Source organism: Fulmarus glacialis, unplaced genomic scaffold (assembly GCF_000690835.1).
Source record: "Fulmarus glacialis isolate BGI_N327 unplaced genomic scaffold, ASM69083v1 scaffold3232, whole genome shotgun sequence".
NCBI classification, from domain to species: Eukaryota; Metazoa; Chordata; class Aves; order Procellariiformes; family Procellariidae; genus Fulmarus; species Fulmarus glacialis.
In genome coordinates, this window is record NW_009197012.1 from 1 (window position 1) to 17,043 (window position 17,043).

The window sequence follows — 17,043 nt, forward strand, 5'->3', positions numbered from 1 at the left end:
GGCGGGGTATTTAGCTGCTTGTGATTCCCAGCCTTCCCCGAGCGCAGCGTGCCTTACTTTGCAAGCCACCCGGTGAGGGCAGAGCTTCCCGAAGCCCAGCGGGGGCTGAATCCGCCGGAGCAATGTCACCACGTCCAAGTGTTTGATCCGTCCCCTAAAGGAGAAAGCACGGTGAGGGTCGCATCCTTACCACGAGGCGACCTGCTGATCTGCCTGCAGAGTGCGGGTGCAGCTAGAAGTATCACTGAGATCTTCCCAGCCCCGCGCTGCCGCTCCCTGTAGCCTGGGCATAGCTGAAGGTATTATTTCAGGCCTCTTGCATTCGGTGATTCCTCAGGATTTGCCCAGCACTCATATAACTCCTGCTAGTACAGAAAACCCAGCTGTCCATCATACACGAGTCACTACTTGCAAGAATTGACTTCAGTGTTTTGAAGGCTGCAGTTCCTCAGTGCATGAATGGACAATTTGGGGTTGTCCCCCCACCCCTGATCTGCTCAAAATCTACGGCTGCTTGTTTACCTGTCGGTCTTAGGTCTATAGCAGGCACAGAGGTGCAAAGGGTCTCTTTTTTCCTGGCGCTTTACCTCCCATATAAATAGCCCCAAGCCACTGTCTTTTGATACTTGTTTGTGCTTTGGGCTGTCACTGGAGCCAGCGCAAAAGAAAGTGCTGAATTTCCTCCACAGCAGCAGTTGGGTTTCTTTTAAGTTCTGTAACTGGCATCTCAAAAGAAGAATTCTCTTGTGGAGGGAGGAATGCTACCAGAGCCAGAGGTGGGGCTTCAAGCATGGGACATGGATGGGAAAGAGGAAAAAAAGAGCTTCCCATTTATAGATGGGAAGAAACAGGATGTCATCCGGACTGGGTGGCTATCTATTATATGGCTTCAGCCACTGCAGTTTTGCCTTCAAACAAGCACAAATAGTAGCATCTCTTTGGTTAACAATCAGTATATTTATTAGAATTCTGTGTTTATCCCCTATCCATATTAAAAGTCTCTCTGCGCAGTCACCAAAGAGACCTTCTTCTCTGGGAAGAAGGGTTTCAATTCATGTATCACTCTGATAATATGACATGGCCTCACATATTGCAGAACCTGAGCCCAAATTAATCTTGACACTGTCTTCTAAAGAGATCTGCTTTTAGTTTACGCCAAGATCTCTTTCCACAGTTTTTGCTTTATGAAGGGGGCTTTGCAATTACAATTGTCAACTGTACTGTAATGCCGCAGGGATCTAAATGCACTTTAAACCTAAGCATGTGTCCCACAGAGCATATAATACTGAATGTCAGTTAAAGCCTCGTGTGAGTTGTTCTTGTGTAACTTTAAATCCCTGCAAGTCTGCTGATGTGAATAACCCTGCAGACAACATAATGCAGCCATGTGAAGGTACAGGTTGTGATGGGCCTATATGACATATGACAAAATGAAGATTTGAGCACAGCAGCTCTACTGTGAGTAGAAGGTCAAATAGAAGAGTTACAGCTCAATATCCCAAACACATGCAACAATAAACCAAGCCTCTAACCTCCTTCGCTCAACCTCCTGCTGCCCCTCCCTAAACAGTCTACATCTCCCCCCGACTGAAAGTGAAGCAATGTCCTACCAGGTAACAGTGCAGCCTATATGCTGAGATTTTTGTGTGTATCCTTGCACTGCTGGCTTATGGATTCACCAGCAATACCTTGTGGAGGTATCTAATTTAGGATTTTTGCAGGAAAAAAGTGTTCCTGCAGGAGGAACATGGCACTTACTGCACTGGGTCTGGAGAACAGAAAATAATGGGCCTGTTCTCCCGAGGAGCTCTAATATCGAGGCTGGGTTACTTACTTGGCTTCAGGGTCATACTCTGCCCAGATCCTTTTAAACTCATCCAGGTGGTGTGGTCCTAAAATGGACCAGTCCCGTGTCAGGTAATCAAAGTTATCCATTATAACAGCTACAAAAAGATTGATGATCTGCAAACAAGGACAGAGATGACTTGATGGATGAGGCAGGAAACAGTAGACTTTACTGGGTTCTCCATTTAAGGTCTGGATTTGGACTCATAAAACTAGAAAGTCATTGGGGGTGGGTTCCCCCATGCCAGCCCCCCAGTTTAAATGGGAAGATCCCAGAGGCAGGATATTCTCAGCTGGGTCACGTTTTTCTCTTCCCTGCTGAATGGATGAGGCCCAAGTTTGCTGAATGCTTAGACACGCTGTGATGGCTTTTTATTTACCTGTGTCTTTGCCCAGCAGAACGGGGGAGTGGTGGGAGAATCTGGGATTTATCCTCTACAGGCAGTGGGGCTGAGATAAAAGTCCTTTCTTCTGGCCCAAAACCAAAACTTTTAAAATGTTGCTGCTGTTCACTGGGAGAGTTTTGCGCACTGATGCCAGCTGCAGAGCATGTGCTGTCGCCCTGAGCAATGCCGCATTGCCAACACAGAGCAGATGCAAGTGGGATATGTGTATTCTCACAGTCATTGCTGCTGGCAGGGGAGGAAAAACCTGCTCAGCAGCCAGAAGGAAGGTAGGAGGGAAGGTGGGAAGTGTGGCTGAGGCGTTGCTAGCCTCAGCACAGCCCACAACACGCTAATTTGGTTTTCTCATTGAGAGGGAGGGGGGAAGAGCGCTCCTTTGCTGTGCACAAAGGATTGGGACTGGAAGCAGAGCATCCCCCAGAGCTGGAGGGAGGCAGGAATGGCAATGACCGAGGGGGTGTTGTCACTGAAAGGGTGCTGCTGGGAAAGACCCCATGGGGAGATTTCCCCTCTTTGAGATCATTCTTCTGCTGTGCAGTGCTGATACCTGGGGAGGCAGGGGCTCAGTCTGACAGAGGGCAGGTTTTGGTTGCTGGGGCGGACTCACCAGGAAGGCACAGAGCATGTAGAAGCTGATGAAATAGAAGACGGCAAAGCTGCTGCCACAGGAGTGATCGGCTTCAGTGGAGTTGGCCGGCTCCGACTCTGGGTCACACTTCTTGTCTGGGAGACATGCCAGCATGATTTCCTGCCAGGCCTCACCGGTGGCACACCTAGGCATGGCAAAGGACAAGGGAAGACAGCAGTGACCTTCGATGTGAGAGAGACTGGCACATTAGCAACCTGTGTCTGCTCCCATGAACATTACTGGGAATTTTGCCACTGAGGTCAATTAAGAGTAAGTTAGACCGATGGCCAGGTTTGACATACACTGGCATACCCTGCTCCTCTTTTTGGCTTTGTTGCCATCATTAGCGTGTTGTTCCTGACTGGCTTTGCCTAGTCTGGGCAGGGGGCTGTCATGCTCCAACCTGCCTCAGTCATCAAGACGAGTGTGACATGGCTATGGATTGCATGAAAAAAGTCCTTGAAAATGAGGAGCGTGTGTTGAATTTGTGCCAACTCCCCACCCCTTCAGCACTCCTCCCTGGCCCCGGCACACCTGGCCACAGCTGGAGCAGGATGATGTGCTAAGCTGAGCTGGGCATGGCATGCCAAAGCACAAGTGGGCGTCCATGTCCCTTTCCCTGCTAAAGTAAGCTGGAAGTCATACTGGCTCGATTGGAACGAAAGGAGGAGCTTGTGATGCATATCAATGCTTGAGAGCCCTGAAAACTGGCTACCTTCCTTCTGAGTAGGAGGACTTGCCTCCCTCCCCAGCACGGAGTGTGGGCCAGTGTCAGCAGGCAGGGTGCAAGGCTTAAATGGACTGGTCGTTTTCATCTGACGTTAACTCCTAGGCTCCCCCGCCAAGGGACAACATGTTTCTACTCACCTCGTGAGCATGACATGGTAGAAGGAGATAAGCTGTGCCCAAGAGCAGAGGAATCGTGCTCCCAGACTGACACAATCCAGAGCTGTCAGACACCTACCTGAAAAGCAGCAGCACTGCCTGGGGGAAGGTCTGGAAGTTGTTGTTGCGGTTGATTTCTGTGGTATCGTTCAGCGCAATTTTACCAAACACCTGGCAGAGAGCAGAGGTCTTTTCAGGTTAGCCTTGCAAAATCCCCAAACCTCTTGTCACCTGTAGCTCTTGGCCTCACCCTGACTCTGATACTTAACAGACTCTGCTCTTAAAAATTTTTTTCCACAGGTCTTTCATATTTGCTGTTGCTTCTCTTGCTTTTGCTTTATCACCAGAAAAGCAGTTATTTTGTAACAAGAGGCATCTTTTGTTAAAACAAGACATCCTTCCTTATTTCATACACTGTGAATACATGATATGGGGCCCTATTTTAACAAGCACTCGTATGGGAAGGGGGTCCAGCTGAAAGAAATCAGTAACACAGAAGAAAAGGCTCCTTCCTTCATTGCTTATCTGTCTTCACCAGGAGGAAATGATAGCAAAAGACCAGCAGCTGCAAAGCCTTGAGCTTCCAGCTCTGTGGGGTGCCTTGAATCTTCCCAAAACAATGTAAAGTACGTTGCCTTGGATCTGGAGATTGTCCAAATGCTTGACCTTCTAGTAGCCACACTTGTCACCAGCAGGTGTTTTCAGCTCCCCCCCCCCCCGAATGCAGCAGTGTGAAGATGATGACTAGGTTTTCCCAGACAAAGATGGCTTACAGCTTCCTTCCATGCCCAACCAACCGTCGCTGCACCAACTAGTTCATCCAGCCACAGCACAAAGCCTGCAACCATCAGCAAACCTTTTTAGGGGCCTGCCCTTGGATGTGAGTGCAGGAGAGTTTCAGGCTTCTTTGAAAAGGTCTTTTATATAGCTTTGGTACTTTTGGGCACCAGGACTGAGAGCTTAACAAACCTTGCCTGGCAGAAAGGTCTCTGCACAGCATAGTCAGTCAGGACTATTTATTCCCCATCGATGGCAACGTGACAGAGATCTCAAGGACTGAGAGCTGTAATCTCGTAGCCAAAATGAGCAGCAGGAACAGAGCAGCTCTGAGAGAACATGAAGCTTCTTTTCAAGCAAATGTCACCGATAATTAACACCCCAAAAGATACAACAATGTGGAGAGAAGCGCAGGGACAATGGTGGGGAGGCCATGCCAGACGGGAGGGAGGGTCTGTATGTGGCAGGCTTTCTGCAGGGGTTCCTCATGGATGTGTGGGCCTTCCCCAGCCCCGACCGCCCCCACGCCGCGGGTAGCAGTGACAGCCCCAGCTGCACTGAGGAGGAGCAGGAGGACAGATTAAATGTTCAGGAGCTGTTTGAACTGAGGCAGCCCATATTTTTCATTTCAGGCAAGCGTAGGCAAGGGAACTTCCCATGCTGGAAGTCTGATCTTCCTCTTGACCCTGTGGCTTCCCTCACACACAATGCACCTGCAGCAGCTACTACGGGTGCTTTGCATTAGGCACCGAGGAGGAGCTGCAGGAAGAGGTTCCTCTCACATGGCCTCTCCAGTTTGTGCCTCCTGGGCCATGATATGATTGGCTTCATCCATCAGCATCAATTTGGATTTTTCCACTTGGGCACGTTAGGTAGCAAGGCTTGAATGTTGTTACGCTCCAAGTCAGGGCAGTAGCCAAGATAAAGTGGTAGGTCTCCTTTATGTGGGAAATTCTTATATTTTCATCAGATCTGGTACATCTAGTCTGTCAAGGTAGCTGCTTAATGGAGTGAGGAAGGATTTTCCTTCCTATGTGTTCCTATGTGTGAGGGAATTCTATGTGTCAGCAAGTTCAAGAGAGCAGCACACAAAATGTCTGAGATGCCATCTGGACAAAAAGTGATGATAACAGGTCTGTGGGCTCTAAGCAAAGAGGGAAGATGAGAAAAGTTGGTTTTCTTATTGGAAGACAGGAGGGCAGGAAGCAATCTAGTAATCTAGATCAATGTGAAAGACAGACGTATGATCTTCAGGCTGCTGAGATGATTAAAACAGAGGCTTGAATGTAAGCCAAGGATTAAATAGCCAACTTAGAACTAGCTGACAGAAAAGGGAATAGAATTACAGAATAAAATATCTAGCCCTGGCAGTGCCCTGATCATTGTAGACCCCATCTGCGTGGGTGCTTGGAAGCCATTTTTAATGCTTTGTGTAGCTACGTAACATTAGTGTAATACTCTCAAGTGATTTTCTGTATAGCACAGGTAATCCTGCAAGATCTTGGCCATTTGAGCTAGTTAGGTATTAAAGGCAAAACTGGCAAATTTACAGTATGAGCCTAGTAGACCGACAGCTGTAGTTACTGGGGGCAATTGAGATAACCTATGATAATTCAAGAAAAGATCAGTTTTATTTTTCAAACTGGGGGAGGGTAGGTGGACTCTGTGAAAAGATGTGGTTATAATAACAGGAAACAAATTAAAACAAGGTCACAGAGGTCAGATTAATTTTGTTACAAATTCTGTCGGCATTGTGAAACCAAGAAGCCTGTCATGTTTGAGGACCTCTGGAAGCAATTATGCCATGCCTTTCTATACTTCGGTCTCTGGTCCCAGACGGCTGACTTGTCTGAGATCTTTGAATAACACCAAAATGGAAAGTGAAGCTTAGTTTGAAAAGCAGCACAACAGATGAGGCTGGGACTGTCACAGACTGTGCCTATATCACATGCTTTCTTCAATGGTCTGTATGCAACATCAGTTTCTTGCACAGATGAATGCTCAGGCCAGTTCCAAGTTCATTTTGCAAACTGAATAGGATATTGTATTGATGCAGCTTCCTGAAGAACTGACACAGACACATTGGTACATGGGGTCTGATCCCGTGCTTACCTTCACGGGTGTAAATCAAAAGCTGCTCTTTACAACTCAGTGGAAGTTATGCCAGTGTGAAAGTGATGCGAGAGAAAAATTGGGTTTGTTCAGTGTAGAACGGCCATAAGCCCACTAAAACAACTATTTTGAACCAATGAGCGAGGCAGTAAATCTCCTTTGCCACCACCACTGGGTATTCCTTTGAGACTGTGGAGGGCAGGCATGGCCCTTTTACTGTTTGCATATTGCATTCTGCCATTAAATGGGTTGGGTTTTGTTTTTTTCTGGAGTGCATTGTGCTCCTGTTGGAAGTGAATAGGCAGACAATGTTCTCCAAACAAGGTTAGCTGCCGTCTTACCTTACTGGGCGAAAACATTCTTGTAAGTCCCTACAACCACACATTGATCTAGTTACTTTATAAGTCAGTTCCCAAAACTCTAACAGGAGAAGACAGACACAGTTGAGCTCTTTAGCATCACCTACCTGCATCCCGATCACGGCGTAGATGAAGAACAACATCACTATTAAAAGAGCCACATAGGGGAGAGCCTAGAAATGAAAAAAAAAGAGCACTGTGTCGCCATCGAGCTCGGCACACTGGAGCCTGGTTCATGCTCCTGGCTTTGGGGAACTGGGCAGAGGCTGGCCCCAAACGTGGAGTCTGTAATTTGACCAGGTGGCCACTAGATGCCTCTACAGGCCCACATTTGCTTGTCCTCCCCGCCACCACCCTGCTGCCACCCAGCTCAGGCAGGCTCTGACTCTGCTCCCACTCGTGATGGTGTAGCTCTGCTGCCTTCAAGTCAGCCCTGCCCTTGACGGAGTGAGGAAAGTGAGGGCAAAAACAGTGTCTACAGCTGCTTACCAAGAGGAGAAAACTCTCATAACCAGTATTATTCTGGCACTAATGGCAATGTGATTTTTTCTGAATCCAGCCTGGTGAAATCAAAAACGCAACGGCTGCCGAGATCCAAATTCAAGGCTTCTGCTGCAATGGCTGGTACCATCCTAAGTACTTAAAGCAGCTTTGTTCTGTGTTGTGTTAGGTGTCTGTGATAGTGTCTGCAATGCACTACGTGTCTGTGACCAGCTGCTGAAGAGGAAATGCAGAGCCCTGATATGCAGAGCTGCCTCCTGAGGAAGAGGCCAGTGCAATCAGCAGTGTTGAGTGCTGTCGCTCTCCTCTGCCACTAGCGGGAATCAAGGGCACAGCTCGGGACCTCACAGGCTCAGGCTTTTGAGGAGGAATTTTCTACTCTGTTGCTTTTGAAATATATAGAGTTCAGGCCAGAGATTTCTAGACCTTACTTCAGAGGCAATGGGCAGACACATTCATCCTGAAAATGTGAGTACAGTCCCTGATCTGGATTTTGAACACCCCATTTCACAGAGTACAAAAAGCCTACCACATTATTATTTTTTTAAATATATGATTATTTACACATTTTAAGTTTATGCCTAAATTCTCAGAGAGATCTGAATATTAAAATGGCAAAAATTCAAACCTTTAAACAATGTATGTAATCATTGTCTTGAGGCTCAGGGGCAGATTCCTCTGTGTTTTATGGGGTCAGACAAATCTGTATGGTTACCCCACAATGTCAGTGGAGATACACCAGCTCAGAATTGGGCTCCAGACATTTTGTGATGTTGTGGTTGGGATACACACAAGACCTAAGAATAGCTCCTGGGATGGTGTCCAGACAGGACCTGAGGTGCATAACCTTACCAGTTCTTCTATCTTTCAAATGGGGATGGGAAAAGTGTCTTCTCTCCTGGCCGTCTGGCCCTCCTCTTTCTTTCCGTGTTCTTCCGCTCAGCCCACTCCTCTCTGCTGATGCACTTTCCTACTCATCTCTGCCCCTTATTCCCCACGGCTCCTTCAGCTCCCCACCTCCCATGTTCCACTCTTCTGGCTCTGTCCTCCTCCATGTCCATCCTTCCCTGGCTTTACCACTTTGTCCTTGTGATTCCCACGGCCTTGCCTTGCCCTCAGCACCCCTCTCACTTCCTCCTCCTCCCACGCGCCAGCCTGGGCTCTGTTGCTGTCTCTGCAGGCGGAAACCCCGCTGAGCACTTTCCCACCACACGCTCCTCTGACCGGTGCCCCAACTTGTATGTAAGCACTGTGCGCCATGCACAGGGCACATGGTAGTTACAATGGGCTCTGAACTCCAGCACGAGTTCGTTGCTTATTAGGCTGCCCTGTGTGAGCAGAGACACTTCCTGGAAGCATGTGGGGACATGGAGAAAAGCCCGTGCCAGACAAAGTCTGCAGGGACCCCAGATTTTGACAGTGGGAGTGGCTAAGTGAAGAGCTCTGCACAGTGACTATTCTTAGCTACCAAAGGAGCCTCTCAGTAGTTGCAAGAGGAGGAGCTCTGAGCAGAGAATACCATGTTATAAATGGCTAAAGGCTTTCAAGGGAAAAGGCACTTGCTTGCAGTGCTTTTTTTTTTTTTCCCCCTGCTGTGGAAGATACCTCCCTTGATACTTTCTCCCATCATCCTACAACCCTGCCTAAAAGTGACTCTCCAATCAAAGAGGTCTGAAGGTCACTGGAGGGAAGTACCAGGCACTCCCTTTCCCATCCATCTCATCCTCTCCAGCCAAGAGCCGTGACAAGCTGAGCTCAGGATAAGAGTGAGCTATTGCTAAAGAGGCTAGAGGGGCACAGGGGCAAGGGGAGGAGAAGCAGAAACTGGAAAGTGTGACTCTGTCCCCTGCATCAGGGATGGCTGAGCTGTGCCAAGGGAATCTCATTCCTATGCATGCAGACAAAATGGTTCCCACTGGAGCCGCTCAAATAACAACCTGGAAGTTAGCAACCGTGTAAGCAATGGAAAAAGTTGCCTGTGGTACGGATGTGTCGGAAAACTGCTATGTAATGTTAGATCCTCTGGCAGTCAAGGAGTGTGCAAAATGAGAGTCCTTTGCATGAGCCTGGTGGTCTGGCTACCGAGACCACCTGAGAGCTGCACTGAAAGAGGTCTAGATTGATCCCTGGTGTACACATGTGCTATTTCTGCTGACAGAGACAGAAATCGTGGTGATCCACAGCACTGTAGGCTTTGGTCCCAGCTTGTGTTGTAGCTGGTGAGGTTTAAGTTTTAAAGCGTGGATCAGCTCCTTTCCCATTTGAGCCAATACAAATGCTATCGACCATTTAAAACCTCAGTCTGAGGGATATATGGTTGCTGTTTCAAGACTTGTGTGTTGCACAAGTTACTCTTTCATGCTTTTGTCCAGTGGTGTGTCCTGCATCTTTTCTCATGTTTAGACCACCATTTGTATTCCTGTGCTGTCTTTCCCTGACACTTCCTCCGGACCTACCCCAGCTAACGTCCAGGTTGTTCTGGCCCAGTAAATCCAGGTCAAGTACTTGTAAAATGCAGGAATATGCTATGCTTCATCTCTAACTACTATTTTTCTATACATGGCTAGGTTAGGGGCTGGTTTGGAAGCAGTTTTTCTAGCAAATAGCTATCTTTTGGTGTTTGTTTTCCCCCAGAGGTGATGATTCTTACCCAGTCTGGTCTTCTTCAGCTTCCCCTATCTACTCTGGTACTTTACCTACCACTGAAATGCAACCTGCCTCCAGGGCAAAAGCAGCAGCAGTTTAATAACTTGGCATCGTTTCCAGGGCCAAAGGTGTGAGGCCAAAAAGGTGAAATTCTTCCTGGATGAAAGCATGGGGGCCACACACCTCTAATACTCACTGGAAACCCTCAAAACAAGGCTTAAGGGAAACTTAATTGAGACCCAGGCCTTCCCCATAGCTGTGTATTTCGCTTAAAGCAATATAAAATACAGCTAAAATAGAAAAAAAAAAAAAAAGAGGAGATTGAAGGGTTACAGACAGGTAGTAGTTGAGTTGAACTATCCAGGCTGCTTATGAAGGTTTCAAGCAATTACTCATGCTTTAAAGATGAAACTCATACCCAGGCAGTCTTCCCTTGTGAGCCCCATTTACTTGAGTCTCATTTGTGCATTTCTCACTGGTGCGCACAGCTCACGCACTCGGATGAAACCCCTCTCCGAGGGGCCACCAAGGGGAAAAAAAAAGTGTTAGGTCTTACTTAGAGATAAGTGAAGGAATACCTGGAAGGACTTGATGAAGGTCCAAAGGAGCGTCCGGATGCCCTCCCCTCGGCTCAGCAGCTTCACAAGACGCATCACGCGGAAGAGTCGGAAGAAGGTGATTGAGATGCGAGAGTTTTCCTCTGCGTTCTGGAAGCCATTGGCACAGAGGCAGGAGTTACAACAGCACGGGAGGAACAGGAGCCCTGGGCCACAGAGGACGCTACGCCGAGAGCTCACTGCACTGTTCCTTGTCCTGGTACCGCTCCCTGGGCTTGCACTGCCCCAGCGCCCCAGGTCAAGCCTGCTCTCTCTCCCATGGTGGTGAGGCTGCTCTATGGGGGCTCTCGAGGCCATCAGCCTCTCCCCTCAGGTTGCCTGGACTTTTGGGGATTAGGGATATGTTATGCTATAAACCCCGCCGTGACATCTCCTCCTCACACTGGAAAGATGCAATTCTCCTTTGACGTTGTACTGGAGGAGGAAGATACTTTCTCTTTTGACCTGTCTGGGATGTTTTACCCCAGCAAGCGCCTCAGCCAGCAGTTCTGGTGTCAGGCATCAGCCATGTGCCGCTTGCTCTGCTGGGAAACAGTAGCAGGTCCCAGGTCTGCTCCGGGGTGCGAAACCCCGCGGGGGCACGGCGTGCGCTGTCCCCTGCCCAGCTGCTGGCGTCACTGGCACTGCTGGCAGCCTCGCTGTCCCTGTGCTGCTGTGGCCATGCTTCTGGGGGCCAGGCCGTGGTCGCTCGCTCCCCCTGCTCTGCGTTTGGGCCTTTCGCATTTCTCATGACCCCTTTGTATTTCCCACAGTCTGCGCACTGACTTTTTTTTTGTTTTTTTTTTTTAAACATTTTATTTTGGCCTCACTGCTACTGTTCATGGCAGTATTTTAAAATAGTCTTTCTTCTGGCCTGTTTTTTTCTCACAGCATCTGCTTTGTCCCTAAGCATTTTCCCCTGGGCCTGTAACCAGCTCTGACGTTCCTCGGCCTTCATACGTGTGAAGGCCACGTCCGCCCGAGCGCTGCCACGGTGGCAGACTCACCTGGGCCTCGGCGGAGGACCCACTGCCTAGCTCGAGGGGAGGCGAGGCACAGAAAATGCTGTGTTTTCCCAGTTCGTTAACCCCCTAAAATACTGTGTGAAGCCTGCAGAGCTGGTGGCTTCCACTAGCAGCACTGTGGGAATGTGACCTCCTGTCACAGGGGGAGATAACACTGTCACCCTGCCACTTGACCTGCAGTGGAGCAAAGAAGTGCACAGAAACTCCCTCTCTGTCCCCACCCAGGCTGCAAAAACTGCAGTTTGAGTCTGAACACCACCAAAAGAGCAACATTTAGGAGGAAGAAACAGTGCAGATCACCCCCGCTGTTAACTACTCACCACTGTGTAAACCAAGAGAGAACAGACCCTTTGGATTTCCTGTCACCGGGCAGCAAAACCAGCAGCTGCTTGCCTGTCTGCTCCTGATAAAACCCAAGGCACGGGAACCGCCTGGATGTACGTTTCTGGGATTAAATGTCCAGATGAGGACATGTACCTGTGCGCTGTGCGTGCTCCTGTTTCCAACCCAGGATGAGCAGGCTGGCACTCAGCTCTGCCGGCCCCTGGCTGGGTCCATGCCCCAGCTTCTGCTGTGCAGCCGTGGGGGCACACAGGGGCCATAGCTGCTTGCTAGCGTGCGTGAACCCCTCTCGCACAGAAGGCGCAGCGCTATGTGCAATAGTTCAGGATTGCACCCCAGCTGCAGTTTGCCTGTCTATCTGTAGTGAATCACTGGTGGATATTTCGGGTAGCTTCCTCCAGTCTGCAGCAAAGGCTGACGCTTGCTGCCATGCAGTAACCGGGTGAAGAAGATTAGAGGAACAGGCTATGTCAAGGAAAAGCCTCCCTACATCTCACATCATTCTCATTTTCTGACTTGGACAACAGGCTGGGGGCTTCAGTGAATCAGAGGGAATTGCTCTGAGGTGAAGGAGAGAATGTGGCCTCCAAGAAATCAAAAATCATGGCATTCAATACTCTCAGCACTACAGTCCCAGAGGGCTAACTATAAGGTCACACACCTCTCCCAATTCTACTGAAGTCCTATGGCCTCCCTTCCACTTTTTCTAAGAAGCTAAACTCCAGCTAAAAGAGAGTTGAGGTCCAAATTTAAAAGTTGTGTGGACAGCAGTACTGCTGTGGCTGTGACCAAAAAAAAAGTGTTTTCTTGTTCTACCTGCTGCTGCTCTTGTCAGCTTGGCCCTTTGGATGGCAGCAAGTTGGGACATGGATCTGGAGAGAGGTTTTAGCATTCCCTCGTTTTTTCTTGCTGAGAGGAGGCAGCTGCTGTAGGCAGAATATTATCCCTGTCCTCCTAGGGTCCTGGAGTAGGCAAAGTCTAAGCAGCAGATAAAATAGAACAAATTCCTCTCTGACGCAAATCTGCAACTTACTGGCATCAAACCATTTAGCCAAAAACACTCAGTGATGCCTCGGGAGATTACGGTCATTTTGAGACTAGGTGGCTACAGATTAGCCCATGCTTGAGTAGCCTTGCTTGCTTTCTCCTGGCTTTCATCCAGCTTTTTGAAGGCATATCATTGCTGGAGGAGGGAGGTTCTGCAAAGTGGCAATCAAGAGACTGGAGTTACTGCAACTCTGTTGGGGTGGTGTCAGAACTGCCTTGTACACCAAGGCAGCAGAGTCTGTGTGCACCATTGCACGACTTACTCTTTTTTGTGCAAAGGACGAACTCAAATGTTACAGTGAATCACCTCATTGAAGAGGAACTTCAGAGTCCCGATCCTTTCTACTCTGGAGGCTTGGACATGAAGTCACATTGCAAACTCACTCAGTGTCACATTGATAATGACATTGTTGCTAACAAGAAATCCTACCAGGTCTAGTTCTCTCTTGGTGAGTCATTAGAAGGCAGAACGACAGTTAACTTGACCAAAGGAAAGCTCAGGATGCACAAGAAATACACATGTGCAGCATATTCACAGCTCATGTGAACACCAGACTCACACCAATACACAACATGGCAGCTTCATGCACAAATAACTAGGCTGGGCTTGGAGAGAGAACTCGTGATCACAGGGAAGAGAATAAAGGAGTGTGTTAGAAAGAGTGATGTATTTTCGGTCTTACCATAGAGGAAGAGCATTGGGTATGTTCAGCTGGCTTTAAAGAAAGGCAGACAGAAATAAGCTGTAATAAGTCTCCAATCAAGAGCCCTAGTAAACTAGGTCTTGGCTAACACAGGAGCAACAAAATGGCAGAAGAGGGCAAAAAGGAGTTTGGAAGAAATGCACAAGAGGCTGGGCTTATTCCCTAGGATGCCCAGAATCAAAGCTGGCCATGGCAGAAGTAGGTACAACTCCCATTGAATTTGATGTAAGCTGTATCCACTACCACCACCTGTGAATTGCACCCGGTATCCTGGCATCCAGGCAGTGGAGGTACTGGTATTGTTAAAATGTTTCTTGTATCACTACTGTCAAGTTCAATACAGGGACTGATTTAGCTCCCCAACCCAGATCCAGGCCATGTCTGCACAGGGACCAGCCAGCTTCTGGTGCATCAGTCTGATTTGTAAACCCATAATATCCCAGTGCTAAAGCAACACTTTCTATTTATATATCCCCATTCCCTTACACATAGTTCTGGGTGATAACATTGTTGTTACTAAGACAATGGGTTGGGACAGTCTAATCTTGGCAACCCTACAATACCCGCTGCCAGTTGTGGAAAGTGGGTTGGTAAAGCTGGTTAACTTGCTATACCTTCACCCACCTCACAGCAAAGCTCTAGAGACCCAATGGATGTGTCCTTGGAGGCCAAGCTGAGCCGAGCCGAGCCCTGGTCATGCCTGGAAGACTCTAATTGCTGCAAACACTCTGCCTGACATTCCTTGATTAACTTCTGGGGCCATTTCCAATACTGAGAGCAATTCTAAAAAACGCCCAAGGCTGCAAATACCCTTAGGTGTAAGAAGCAGAATTGAAAATTAAATAAAATCAGCTTTATTGGGAGTCCTTCAGTTCAATAGTAACATAATCCTTCAGGCCTAACCTCTACCATATGCCAAACCTGTCTGTCATTACTTCCTGTGACTACATCAGCAAAGCTGAAACTGATGTATTTCTTCTTCTGCCAATGGCAGAATTCACCTCTGGTGCCATGAAGGACTCCTGCAGTGTGCTTCTGCTCTCCAAGGACACTGCAGTAACCAAACTGGCATTGTATTACCTAAATAAAAACTGTAGTTTGGATGCACTGCCTATTTGGTGATACAGGCAAATGAAAACAATTAAAAACCAGAGGTACACCTAATCGTATAATAGTCTTTTGTGTTAACTCATTGGTTTGGTAGTGTCAGCTTTCATTGCTTTTATCCTCCTCTTTCACATGTTTGCTCTTGTGTTTTATTTTCAGATCACATACAGGCAAAAGTTGGCTTGAATACCAAATAAAGGAGCGGTGCCCATAGGGACATTTCTTACAGACCAGGCACAGATTTTGATTTTGTGTTGCTGGGCAAACATCTCCTTTCCAGCAAAGAGTTTCTCTGTCCCATCCCCCTTCCTCTTTCTGGTTTGGCAAATCATCTTTTCTAACAATAGAAGGACCCTTTTTCTGCTAGTTGCTGCATTCCTGGTAGAAGGTACAAAGCCCCTTCAAACTAACTGAAGGAAGCCCAAAAATTTTCAGCACCTTTCAGGATTCTCCGTCCTTCCTGGCTGACAGTGTTGGTGCATCTGTGACTGACTGGCTGAAGAAGCCCTGTAAGTTACTGTGGAATATTATACCTTAATTGCAATTTTGATATTGTTAGTATTTCATCAGAAAGAAATAGCAATGTAACAGAGTAAAAAAATCTGTCTAAAAGGATATGACTATATAAGGCACTGTTGATACGAGATGCTCAACTCGGAGGAGCTGGCATCACATTGAAAAACTAGAAACCAAAGGTTCTGAGTACCTTTGGCACTGCTAAGAAAGTGAAGTAGAGGTTGACTTCCTCCTCTCTTATTCCCTGAGCTAACTGGCCTGTGTTTTAAGATGGGGTCAAATATGTAGCAAATTATATCACTACCTACAGTAAAGGCTCAGAAGCAGCATGGGAAAGTTTCCGTTAACGCTGGCAGGTGATATTTGTACAAACTATAGCACTGTGGGCTGAGGTTACCGATATGCTTGTGCATACAGTATTTTGTGCATGAGTATATGAGCGGGAAATCAACCCCCAGCTGCAGGTTGCTGAAAACATTTTCTAATATCCACAAATGTTTCAGAGAGGAGCCAAATCCTACCGTTTTCCACCTGTGCCAAAAAGTCACCATATGGACCTGAGCACAGATATCTGAGAACCCATTACTGGGACTTTCAAGTGTGGCCATTCCTAACTATAAAGCCGAGACACCTATTGCTAGATTTTCTGAGAATCGTCAACTTTGCAAGTGATGTGGGTGTGCCAATTTTAGGACAAGGACAGGCACCCGGCACCTGCGAACGTAGTAGTCACATCAGTTCACAGGGATGGAGACGTGGTGTAGGTACTTCAATTAAAGCCAGTGTCTAATGCCCGTCTGAAGTGAACAGGATTTCTACAAATCTCAGAACAATGTACAAAAGCAAATCCTCATCTGTTTAATGTCTTTGAAGGAGCTTTTGGAGAAGCTACACCACTTAAGAGAAGGCAGCTTTGGCTGTACTGTTTTACTTTCAGTCATCTCTTCCCCTACATGTGGTCTAACCTGCAAAGGAACTTCAAGTATTCTACCCTGCTTTTGTCATTTGGGGCACAAGTAGCATGCACATAACTGAACGAGAAAGGGCAACAACAATAACAGCAAGACATAATGCTCTGCGCAATTGCCATCATAGAGAAAAGGGACCTGAAGTATAAATCACAAATAAGCCCAGGGGCATAAGAGTGATGCAGAAGGGAACCTAAGGCTAAGAGTGGGAAGAGAAAATACCTGAGGCAGGATGCCTCTGTGTAAAGACACTCAATGGGTATGAGTACAATGAAACTGCTTGGGCCATTTCTTTTTTTTTTTTTTTTTTCTCTTGATGTCACCATATTAAAAAAGGTAACAGAGATGCTAAGGAGCAGAAGAGGTCAAGAAACAGAAAAGCAAGTTCTCGAAGCCAAAGTAAAAATTCAAGTAGGATAAAGACTGAGGGATTCCTGAAGCATGTCTGAAAAGCTCCCCAGAATATTGTTGCCTGCATATATCTCATTTTAACTATGTTCAATGTGTACCAGAGCACCAACATTTTAAACAGACACATTGCTCGAGCTCCTGCTAAACTGTGTGCAGCCCTTAAAGCCCCT

The 17,043-nt window shown here is 47.6% G+C and overlaps 1 protein-coding gene across 1 annotated transcript in view; it reads right to left on the bottom strand.

The window, feature by feature from the left end:
* Positions 1-57: 57 nt before the first annotated feature.
* The window catches only part of LOC104072796 (voltage-dependent L-type calcium channel subunit alpha-1C), a gene marked incomplete at its 3' end in the record, with an annotated part of 99,589 nt that continues 82,603 nt past the window's right edge, over positions 58-17,043 (bottom strand). The window contains exons 24-30 of the mRNA XM_009572371.1: positions 13,851-13,883; positions 10,736-10,864; positions 7,118-7,183; positions 3,842-3,933; positions 2,857-3,022; positions 1,835-1,962; positions 58-154 (exon numbers count right to left, since the gene is read on the bottom strand). Coding sequence (XP_009570666.1) covers positions 58-154; positions 1,835-1,962; positions 2,857-3,022; positions 3,842-3,933; positions 7,118-7,183; positions 10,736-10,864; positions 13,851-13,883 — 711 coding nt within the window. The remainder of the gene's footprint in view (positions 155-1,834; positions 1,963-2,856; positions 3,023-3,841; positions 3,934-7,117; positions 7,184-10,735; positions 10,865-13,850; positions 13,884-17,043) is intronic.